The sequence below is a fragment of the Martes martes genome, assembly GCF_963455335.1.
Source record: "Martes martes genome assembly, chromosome: 16".
Classification (NCBI taxonomy): domain Eukaryota; kingdom Metazoa; phylum Chordata; class Mammalia; order Carnivora; family Mustelidae; genus Martes; species Martes martes.
The window spans coordinates 50,732,149-50,744,451 of NC_137904.1; the positions used below are offsets into that span (position 1 = coordinate 50,732,149).

Here is a 12,303-nt window from a genome sequence, read left to right on the forward strand (position 1 = left end):
CTGGAAGGGCGGCGGGAGGGCGGGATAGGAACCAAACAGGAGGGGGAAACGTGGCAGCAAAACCTCCTGTTCAAAAAATGCAGTGGAAAAAGGACGCAAAGGGGACATGGAGATTTAATCCTAGCAGATAGTGAAGCTAGACTGGCTGGTCTGAAGGCAGTAAACCACTGGCATCTCCTCAAGAAAATGCTTAAGGTTCTACTTTCTTATAAAAATTATTAGTAAAAACAGGTCACTCACCCTTCCTAACTCCAAAGGTAAGTCTCCCACATATGTTCAATGCACTCCAGTAAACCAGTTAGGGACTCCTTCTTCCCAGCAGCAGCTCATTTCCTTCCCCAAAGGAAAGTACTCCCCTAATGTAAACCTCAAGTTCCCATTAATTTGTAAGGTCCAACGTGTACGACAGCAAGTCTCAAATGTTCTTCAAAGTTCGGCTTTCTTGGGAGAGCATTTTATTTTATTTTTTAAGATTTTATTTATGTATTTGAGAGAGAAAGTGCACAAGTAGGGGGAGGAGCAGAGGGAGAGGGAGAAGCAGACTTCCCTCTGAACAGCGAGCCGGATGCGGGGCTCGATCCCACAACTCCAGGATCATGACCTGAGCTGAAGGCAGACGCTTAACTGACTGAGCCCCCCACGCGCCGCTGGGAGAGCCTTTTTTTTTTAAGATTTTATTTATTTGACAGAGATCACAAGTAGACAGAGAGGCAGACAGAGAGAGAGAGAGAGGGAAGCAGGCTCCCCGCTGAGCAGAGAGCCCGATGCGGGACTCGATCCCAGGACCCTGAGATCATGACCTGAGCCGAAGGCAGCAGCTTAACCCACTGAGCCATCCAGGCGCCCCCCGGGAGAGCCTTTTAACGCAGGCATCTAACCAAGAGCCGATCCTCAAATTCCAAATCTCACCAGAACTGGAAAAGGACATAACAAGGTTTCTTGCCGGTGAAGCTCTGCAAGTCACCAAATGTCACGTCGGACAGAGACAAGCATGCGGCGGGACCAAAGTCATCTGAAAAACCTCCCTTCCCACAGGCAGTCTGATTCTACTGTGTTCTTACTCACCCTTCCCCGGCAGAAGTAACTCAGACCTCAAAGTGCACATTGATCACTATAATCAACAGTGGAAGAATTCAAGGAGGAGAACAGGACAACTCAGTGCTACGGCCTGCGCCCAAACACCTCTCAGGACGTCAGAACGGCACAGAACTCATTCGTGGGCAATGGGAGTGCCCTCAAGCCTGGCACAAGTAACAAAGTCACAGCCTTCAACATTCACAACCATATCCCCAAACAGACCTAGTAATGCTGCAGAGAAGACCCCCGGAGTTGAAATCTGTGCCACTGTGTGTGGAGCTGCTGTTTAAGAGGCCCCCTGCCAACGAGAGACGTGGCGCTCTGAGGTAAAGCCGGGGCTTGAGGGAGGGCCATCAGAGGGGGCACCAGCGACACTGAACGGGAACTGAGGCTCAGGGAAGCTAAGGGATGAGTATAGGAGCATTTGCATCTCTAGCTGTCTCTGTGTTGGAATATGTTTAAAATCTTCCACGATAAAAAGGAAAACATGAAAAAGAGAAAGAAAACACATTTTCAAGATACTCGAAAGTAGAAACAGGCCTCCCTCTGATCCCCTCCCATAACATAATTTTCGGTCCTCCAAAGCAACAGAGAGCAAATAACCGCTTTCCTTGTGCTTAAGCAAGGAGGTACAAAGGCAGTAATGCGTATCTTAAGCCTAGAAAATTCCGAAAGAGTAGACCGATTAGAACTGCTAATGAAATGTTCCTTCTTACAATTCCCTTCTTCTGTTTCTGTCACACCTCTAAAGGCAGACCTCAGACTCTTCCAGAGGAACAGGCACGGTGTTTAGGGACAGGAGAGAACACCAACTGCAAAAAGTCACGAAAGCCGCATGAAACTCAAGGTAAGGAACTGGAACCTGCTGTGACAATGGTCCAAGTGACAGATGACACACCCCAAGGGGGCAGAGTCTAGTCTCATCTGTTCTCAGGCTTCCAAAAGACATCTTAGTGGGAAGGGTTCTGGGACCTAAGTCAGCATTAGGTGCCTGAGACATTTACAGAGCATCCCTGGCCGTCTAGAGAGCCCAGCCTCAGGAAGTTAGAATTTAGGGGGCAGCTGGGAGGTTCGGTCAGTTAAGTGTCCGACTCTTGATTTCAGCTCAGGTCATGATCTCAGGGTCATGACCTCAAGCCCCATGTCAGGCTCTGCGCTGAGCGAGCAGCCTACTTACGATTCCCTCTCCCTCTCTCCTGCCGCCCACCCCCACGCTCTTTCTCAAAAATAAATTAAAAAATAATTTAAAAAAAGAAGAAGTTAGAATTCAGTGGGAAGACAAACGCAGACAAAAATTTACAAGTACCCCCAAATCCACATGAGGAAGGGGCTCACCCAGCTTGAGGGGTCAAGCAGGTGGCCTTCGAAGGGGCTCTTGAAGGAGGACTAGGAGCCGGTCCAACACTGCAGGCTGCTGATGGGGAGGGAACACAAGCCAAGGCCCCGGGTCTCTGAGGCCTGGAGGGGTGGGTGAGGGCCAGATGGTGAAGGGCCTTGCCTGTACACCAAGGAGGTCAGACACGACCCTGTAAACCGGTGCGTCTCTAACCGTGGGGACGGACCAGCTATTGAAAATTCCAGCCCATCGTGGATGACGCCTGGGATCCCTCCTGGACTTCTTGCAGACAGCTGAGCAGACCACATCTGGAGTGCTGCCTTGGCTGGCACAAGGCTAGCTCAGCAGGGGTGTGGCATGGTCCGTGGTGTCATTAGAGGGCAGGTCTGACAGCAGCGTGATGGCTGAAGGACAGCCGGAAGCTCCTGTACTGATCTAGGAACGGATGCTGAGAGCCTGGCTAAGGCACTGGCAAGGAGGGCAGCGAGAAGGAGTCAGATTTGAGAGACATTACTTCGGTCGCCATGACAGAACTCAGTGAGCGAGTGGCAAAGCATCATGCTACACTTATCCAACTCGGGGGGCCGCAGCAGTGGTCGGGACCAGCAGGAACCATGGGAAGAGGCACGTGGTAAGAAAGGCAAACACACATGACACCTGAAGAAAATCTTCCCCTATAACTCTAGTGTATCTTTTACGCTATTCTGTCTAGCTTAGTCTTTTAAATAATTCTAGTTAATTTTAATAACTAGTATTTTCAAGGTGAATGCAAGAAGCCTGAAACCAGCCCTGGAGATACCAAAGAAAAGCCTTGCAGCCTCACCAAGCCAAAGCCGGCTTTAGGAAACTGACCTAATGCCAGACATGGCAGCAATGCTTTCTGTTTGCATCTGGGCTGAAAGTGCAGAAAGCAAACACCCTAACTGTCTTCACTGGTGAAATTTCAGACAAAGACAGACAGTTCTGGCGTGGCTACAGTCACAAAATCGCAGCCTAGAAAGATCGCACCTCACTTGGTATGTCACAACTCAAGTTAGTTTCTGAAAACAAAATTCATTTTCTGTACTAGATGCAGTTTGCTGCTGCGGTGTAAGAAATCTCCATTTCTGGGAACAGCAACACATGTTTGGGTGAAGAACAAAAGCACCTGCCAAAACTAATCTGTGGAAAGAAAAAAAGAAAACAAAACTCTCCCAGCTTGTTGGCCCCTGAAATGAGTAAACAAGTCAGGAAACCTGAAATGGAATAACAGGTATATATTCTGTCTAACCCCAGTTTGAGGAGTCACAGGGGTGTCTATTTCCATCGGCAGTTTCTTCCATTTGACTCTGATTCCCCACTGCCACTCAGGCCCAAACCCGTGGCCTCCCCTGCCTGGACTGGTGCAGTAGCCTCCACCTAGTCTGCAGCTTCCTCCTGGCCTCATCAGCTCAGTCTCAACACAGCATGTGCCGGCCCTGTGAAGTGGAGGCCAGGTGTCTTAGTCACCGCGGGTTGCCTCAACAAAATACCACAGCTTTAGTGGCTTCAACAACAGACACTTCTTCCTCACAGTTCCAGAGGCTTTAAGTCCAAGATCAGGGTGTCAGCATGGTTGGGTTCTGGGGAGAGCCCTGCTCCTGGCTTGCTGATGGCAGCCTTCTTGCCGTGTTCTCTTATGGTGAGAGAAAGCAAGAGCTCTAGGCCTTTCCTTTTCTCAGAAGAGCACTAATCCCATCATGGGCTGGAGCGGGGTGGGGGGGGGGCTCCCTCATGACTTCAACTAAGCTAAATCCCCCAAGCTCCACCTCCAAATACTATCACACAGTGGGGTAAGGCTTCACCACGTGAATTTTGGAGGGACACAAACATCAGTCCATAATACCATGGCATGTCACCCTCTGCTCAGCTATCTCCAATGGTGGCTTCAAAAAGGTCAACCTCCTCACACCAGTCACCAGGCCCTATGGCTCTATGGGGAGGGCACAGCTTGCCGGTACTGAGGAAATCTGTGAGGGCATTTCTTATTGGTCCCAGGGACTGGTGGGGGGTGTATGGGAGGTGAAGGGGGAACACAAGCACTAGGTATGGGGCAGAGAGCACTGCAGAGTCAAAGCCCATCCCAAATCTATACACGCTCTCATGTCTGTCAGACTCTCCCACAGGCCAAAAGACTTTAATAGCTTCCTGAGCCCACAACCTCACTTGTGTAAAAGCACAAAGGCACTTTTTGCATAGTTTTATACAGCTCATCTTCTCAGAATGTAACGATTGTATAAATCGGTTGAGGTCACACTCCTTTGGTTTGCAGCGTTATCAAGAATTATTCACCGTCTCGGAAACCCAGTCCCCGTCAGGATCCCGGTGTTTCGGTGTTTCGCTCGGTCCGTGGTAGCGGGCACCGCGTTCACTCGGAGATGGAGCCTCACGGTGTGTCAGAGCATTACGTGTTAAATCACATACACGTGAGTAAAAGTTACTTTTCCATTATTCCAGTGTTAGATTACCAGCTGGGTAATACATGCATTTCTTTCTGAAATTGTGTGTGTGCATGTGTGTAGCTTACGGTCTTACACATTTCATTCCAGGACACCAACGGGGGCATTTTTATAATAAATAGTCTATGAAGACAGTCTATGTGTCCTCGCGTGACCGGTGCTCTGAGCTCACCTCCGGCTACCCTTCCTCTCCTTCACCCCCGACTCTCCCTCCAGCCACGCCAACACGGTTCCTCCACCGGCCTCCCACCTCTGCCCCTGCTACGTTCTGCCTAAACACTCCCCTGCCGCCTTGAGTTCTTGCTCAAATGACACCTTCCCAGGAGCACCATTCCAGGTTAAAATTGCAGAGCCCCACCCCCCCCAACACCCGGTGCTCCCTAATTCCACTGCCCTGCTTTACTTTTCCTCTATGAAGTCTGCTAATTTATTTCCTTGTCCATTTTCCACTAGAATGAAAGCTCTAGGAGAGCAGGATTTTGTCTGTTTCATTCACCTGCTGTATTCTGAGGGCCTAGAACAATGTGGGGATACCTTTAAAGGTGATTTACAGATTAATGGTTTAAAAATACCAATTCTGGAAACTTTAGTTACAATTGCAAGATTAAGGGGCACCTGGGTGGCTCAGTGGGTTAAACCTCTGCCATCAGCTCAGGTCATGATCTCAGGGTCCTGGGACAGAGCCCTACATTGGGCTCTCTGCTCAGCAGGGAGCCTACTTCCTCCTCTCTCTGCCTGTCTCTCTGCCTGCTTGTGATCTCTGTCAAATAAATAAATAAAATCTTTTTTAAAAAATTTTTTAAAAATTGCAAGATTAAAACTGAATTAAAAACTCAAGGTCTGTAGGGGTGCCTGGGTGGCTCAGTGGGTTGGAGCCTCTGCCTTCGGCTCGGGTCATGGTCCCGGGGTCCTGGGATCGAGCCCCACGTCGGGCTCTCTGCTCAGCGGGGAGCCTGCTTCTCTTCCTCTCTCTCTGGCTGCCTCTCTGCCTACCTGTGATCTCTGTCTGTCAGATAAATAAATAAAATCTTTAAAAAAAAAAAAAAACTCAGGGTCTGTATACATTACTACTTCTAATCTTTGTATAGAAATATATATATGTATGTATACATATACATATGTATATGGGTGGCTGGGTGGCTCAGTGGGTTAAAGCCTCTACCTTTGGCTCAGGTCATGATCTCAGGGTCCTGGGATCGAGACCCTCATTGGGCTCTCTGCTCAGTGGGGAGCCTGCTTCTCCCTCTCTCTGTCTCTGCCTACTTGTGATCTCTGTCAAATAAATAAATAAAATCTTTAAAAAAAATACATATATATATGTGTGTGTGTGTATATATATATATGTATATATATACACTGTAATAAACATAGTACATAGATCTGTAGAAATACATATTATATATTTTATACAGCTACTGGAATCCAGGACTGAATTTAACTAAAAAAAAGCCAACCGATTCTTGGAAAAATGAGACTTAGAACATCTTAAATATTACTTGAAATTACTAGACCTTGCTGAGATTTCTCAAATTCTCCCTTTAAGTGTCTTTTAACACCTCCCTGCTCTGCTTCCCTAATCTGTTGCTGGATTCTACTGATTGTATTTCTGTCCCACCTTTCCCCTTCCCACTACCCCCCTTTGCACAGCCCTGGCCTCCCTGTCACCAGCCCACACTCCCACACTCCACTGCAGGATTAAAGGTTTAAACCTGTTGAGTCACTCACCTGCTGTCACATTAATGGTCCCAGCTTCCTGCTCATTCAAATACAAAAGCCTCGATGCTACCATAGGGGTCAACATCCCCTCCGGCTTCTCTCCCACCACCTGTCCTTAAGCTCCTCTCAGACAGGACCTGTTCCTATACCCCAGACCTGCTGCCCCCTTTGCAGGCCTCGCAGTCCCTACCACCTCCCTCAGAAACCCTGGCTCTATGCTGGAGCTATGGCACCTGTCATTTCTCCCTATCAGGCTGCGGGCTCCTTGAGGACAAGGACAGGCTGCTTATTCTCAGTGCCCTACAAAGTATCCTTCACAGACTAGATTCTCTAAACACTCGTTAACTAAGTAAAAGAGAGAACAATTCTTTAAGTTCTACAGTATGGGAGAGAAGAGAGGCGCCTGGGTGGCACAGTTGGTTAAGCGGCTGCCTTTAGCTCAGGTCATGATCCTGGGGTCCTGGGATTGAGCCCCACACTGGGCTCCCTGCTGCTCCCCCTGCTTGTGCTCTCTGTCAAATAAATAAATAAAACCTTTAAAAAAATTAAAAATAAAGTATAGGAAAGAAGAGATGGATTTTTATGTTTGGCTAAGTAACAAGTAAGGTGAGACACAGTTTTGCCAGATACAGCCAAGGCTACATGTAGAATGAAGACTTCGACAAGATCAATTTAAAACAATACACGCAGGGAGAAACAAAGCACAAGAATGAAGTAGCTTGGGCCAAAAATGCCCGGCCTGGGAACACTGAGACTGAGGACCCAGCCCTAATATTCAACAGTAAAAATGTTTATCTCAATCCTTCTGTTGAGGATTTGTTGAATTCACCTTTGGACAAAATCAGAAATGGTGAAAATTTAAAGAACGGTCCTGTTGTTTTAAAAACGTTAAAAGGTCAGCCACCGGGGAGGCTCAGTTGGTTTAGCGGTGAAGCGCCCGCCTTCCGCTCAGGTCATGATCCCGGGGTCCTGGGATGGAGCCCCAAGGCGGGTTCCCTGCTCAGCAGGGGGTCTGCTTCTCACCCTCCCTGCTCATGCTCTTGCACGTGCTCGCTCTCAAATGAATAAATTTTTTAAAAAATTATTTTAATAAAAATAAAAACTAAAAACATTAAAAGGCTTAAATACGAAGGAGAGAAAGTACGGATAACATTCTGGGAGCCTGTAATGCAATGCCAAAAGCTGGCTCCATAGTCTCCCCATGGCCACCCGCTCCTGGGAGCTCTGGTCCTTTCAGTTGCCTCGGGTTCCTGCTGATCCCAGCAGGAGCCAGACAGGTGAGGCAGGTGGTCTGTGGTACCCCAGCTGCCATCATCTCTGGGTGGCAACTAGGTTTGCTGTCGAACTGGTAAAATGGTGTGTGACCTTCTGACATAGGCCAATTTTTTTCCATTTAAAACACTGTTTTGGAACATTTTATTATCAAAGGAAAAACACTTGCTGTGCTCATGAAAATAATGAGTCACATCACAGAGCAGTGACGAAAGAGAGCATGCTGGTCAGACCCTAATCTACAGCCAAATCAGAATTATTACTGGACAGAATAATAGAGATGACTCTGAAAGCCCCAAATCCTTGGATTTGCATGGCTTTATCCAGGAAGATTACTTTGGAAATCAAATACCATTTCCCAGCTGTAGGACTCCACTCTGCTAACTATCACCAGGAAGACAAGATCATAAAAAAGGAGGCATGGCAGATTAAATGAGAAACAAGCTCTGTCTTTCACTTCCCTCAACGTAAAGACCCAATAAAGTGGCTAACTTGGATGAATGTCAAATTTTACAGCCCTCGAGGATTTCAGCCTCTATAAAAACAAATGAGTAATACGAGGTTACAGAAGATAGTTCTTGTAATTATGATTACAAGATTCTAATCATTAGATAGAACTTAAAAAAATTTAATGTAGTATGCCTTTGTGAAAGGCCTACCAGCCAGAACTATTAATAGAAAAGCCTAGAGCTACTTAAACATGAAATCTGGAAAGAGAAAAAAAAAAAAAAAAAAAGATAAAGCTTGCCTCATCAATTGATGCATTTGGTGAATGATCCCCATTCAAGCTGTAAACGTACCCTCTGAGTATAATTCCCTCTCTTCTCCTTGATGCCACTATCCTTTTTAATTTTAATAAAGATGGTGTAACTGTTTTTCTGGAATAGGTTTCCTCAGAAGCAGCTGAGCAAATGCCCATGTCACCCAAAGTCCAAAGCCAAATTACCTTCTTTTAAAGTCCATTTGATCGAGCCTGTCCTCTTGCTGACAGCATGCAAACTTCCATCCAGAGTTGACACAAACAACAAGGTTTCAGGAAGAGTCACTGTGCTGGGACTTCCAAAAATCTGCAACGAGATGTAGAAGAATCTTCGTGTTCAAAAGGATTCTTCATCTTGGGCATGCACGACCACACACAGAACCTCCGGGGACACCCCAGAAGCTATCCTTCTAAAATCTGCCACCTCACAGACGAAGACGTTGAGGTTACAGAGCCCACGTCCAAGGGCACATGTCTAGACAACAGCCAAGTCAGCACTAAACCCCAGGTCGCTTTATGCTATCTAAGCAGCAATCCTTCCTGCAGACAGACAGGCTTATAACCTGGTATGACAAAGACAAGGATTCTGGAATAATCCACGGGTAGCCTCCACTGAAACGGGAAGAAAGTATGCTCAGCTTTCTAATGGACTTCCTCCTCTTGGTTATACTTCACTTTCTAAAACCTGGTCGTCTTGCAAAGCTCCATGGTAGAAAAGAATGCCAACGTACCACATATACCCGCATGCAATTACAGAATTATAAAAAGGCGAAATATTAGGGGGAAGTGTTTAAAGCAAAATAGGAAAAAACAGCTCTCATTTTATAAAAAAATTTATATAACAAGAAAACAACAAGATTCCAAAAAAGACAGGTTATAAAATGTATGCAAAACATAACCCAAATTGTTCTTCACTTATAATCAAAATATAATTTAAATAAAAATGTACCTTTTATGCTTAATGAGTTAAAACACGCACTCTCTTTACAGAAAAGAGCCAAAGGTGGTGAAATTTACTTTCTCATCCATCGTTGGTGGCAATGAAAATTAGAAGTTGGTGCCCTCTTTCTGGAAAGCACAAACGTGCTCAGATTTTTGATCGTATAATTCCAATTCTACATCCTAAATAGTTTCAGATATGGAAAAAGCTGTGTGCCCAATGGCGCTCATTGTATCCCATTTGCAAACACAAAAACTGGAGATCTTAATGACTGAAATAAATTATGACACATACACTCAACGGAATATTATGCAATCATTAAAATAGCACCTCGGAAAATTTACAGCAACGTAGAAAAATGCTTCTATCAGTCTTCATGTGAAAAATATAGAATCCAAAATTTAATGTATACTGTGGTGACGATTATACTGGGCAGATTTTTTTGGTCTGCTTATCCTCTAGCATGGCTAAGAACTGTACCCTCCCCCACGCAGTCTCCACGGAAGCAGCTGTGTGTGAACGCACACGCATGTACACACGTGCAATGCACACATGTACAGGGGATGGCTGGTAAGGTTTTCTGCGACAACACCCCTTTGAGGTCTGGGCCCATTCAGCCATGCCACCTTGTAGTAAGATTTTCTCTTTGTCAGCACACTGTCCCACAAATTATCCGGTTCCTGGGGGTCTTCAATTAAAAATGGGCCAACACAACTTGCTTATACTGTGAGAATTTGGATTTGGGCACAAAAATTTTAAAATACAGGAGTATGGCTGGCTTTTAGCACTAAATAAGACTGGGGGTTTACTTGTGCACGGCAGCCTGACCCCAAAACACCTGCCCACTCTTGGTAAGAACCAGGATGGCACTTAGTTAGTGCCTTAAGAAGGAAAGCCCCATGGCTGTCTCCAAAACAGCCCGAGATGGCAGGACGAACACCGGGTCCCTGCATTTCTTCTCCACGGTGGAGACCCACCGGCAGAGGGGGCGAAGCAGCTGCTACACTGTCCTCCCTTGCTGGCTCCTGGCCTAGAGGTGAAGACGTTCTACCCTTTCCTTCGCACAGAGCCAGGGCCACTCACCTGGAACGGGAGAACCAAGAGCAACCTTCCCCACTGCCGGCTCCGTCTATCCTCGGTGTGAAGCCTCAACCCAAGGGAGAGGAGTCTGCTTTTTACCTGGCTGGGAAAACAGAAGCCTCAGCAAGGGTGGTGCCTGTCCTAGCAGGGAGTCCAGTGTTTTGGGGATAAAATCCTTTTAGCCTACAGGGTATAGACGGTGACAAACTTCATCTGCACCCGCTCACACCCGAAACGCTCATTGCCCAGAGCACACGGGCTTGCAGAACAGTGGCCCGAAGGCAAGACCACTGTGGGCTGCTGCTCGGCGAGACTGAAGGCGATCTCCCACGGAGAAGGTGGAATGGCTCTGCAGCTGATGGGGGACAGAGGGGTCATATCAGGTGGGGGCAGTCTAGACACTGAATAAAAAAAATCAAAAGGGGGGACGCCTGGGTGGCTCAGTTGGTTAAGCGGCTGCCTTCGGCTCAGGTCATGATCCCAGCGTCCTGGGATCGAGTCCCACATCGGGCTCCTTGCTCGGCAGGGAGCCTGCTTCTCCCTCTGCCTCTGCCTGCCTCTCTGTCTGCCTGTGCTCACTCTCTCTGACAAATAAATAAATAAAATCTTTAAAAAAAAAAAAAAAAAAAAAAAATCAAAAGGGAAGAATGTGTGCACACCTGGGGACCAAGAGGTGGGAAGGCCTGCTGGGCTCCCCTCCACCTGTCAAAATTTCCCTCAAGAACAGGCATTTTGTTAAGTAGGTCTCAGGGTGACACAAGAATTGTGTTGAGCTCTGTGGACCGCTCAACTGGTAAGAAACTAAACTCAGGCAATTTCTGTGAATGTTTGCTGGGTTGAGAGAGACAAAGACTGAAATGGGGAAAGAAGCCTGAGAAGAAACACAGCTGACAGACAGAGTGCTCTGGCTTCTACCCTTCCTCAGGCCAACTTCCTGTCCTTGGGCTCACAGAACCTCATGAGAAATTCCCCCTTTGCTGACATTTCTTGGAACCAGATTTCTGTCCCTTGCAACCCAAGACAAACACACACGCCCCTATGGAAAAAAAAATTATACATATGAAGACGAAGGAAATATTACAAAATTATAGGAACACTTTTTTCTCCTGTATTTTCTTAAATTTTCTATAATACAGTTGTGTAATCAGCAATGAATTTCTCGTAAAATAGAGAGGAGATGGCCCAGTGAGCAGATGGGAGAGAGGCTCAAATTTAAAGGAGCTTGAACAAGCCTGTAAGTTCCAGATGAAGCGCTTTCTGTATTAGGATTCTCAGACAACTCGGCCACCTTGGATCATTAACGTCCACAAGACAGAAACAAAAGTTTAGAAACAAAGAGGTCCGTCGGTAAGACAGTTCATATCCAGGAACAGATGAGTTCTGTCATTGTTATTAAAGCCTACAGTACAATTTTAATGAACTGAATGCCCCCAAATATATCTTATCACAGTATTAATATTCAAATGGGTCAATATTTACTAAAACCTATCAGTGCTGCTTCATTACTAGTGTGGAAACAAAAGCCACCTGCCTTGTCTGAGCATCTTGGAAACCACAGGAAGGCAATTGTCTATGGTTGGTTGGTGAATCGAAGTAAAACACTAATCACATAACTAACAGAGCCCTCTGAAAATCTCAAAAATAC

The 12,303-nt window shown here is 46.5% G+C and overlaps 1 protein-coding gene across 1 annotated transcript in view; it reads right to left on the minus strand.

Moving 5' to 3' along the window:
* The window catches only part of ERN1 (endoplasmic reticulum to nucleus signaling 1), a 78,786-nt gene that overhangs the window by 44,798 nt on the left and 21,685 nt on the right, over positions 1 to 12,303 (minus strand). Inside the window, exon 2 of the mRNA XM_080825464.1 lies at positions 8,825 to 8,945. Coding sequence (XP_080681590.1) covers positions 8,825 to 8,945 — 121 coding nt within the window. The remainder of the gene's footprint in view (positions 1 to 8,824; positions 8,946 to 12,303) is intronic.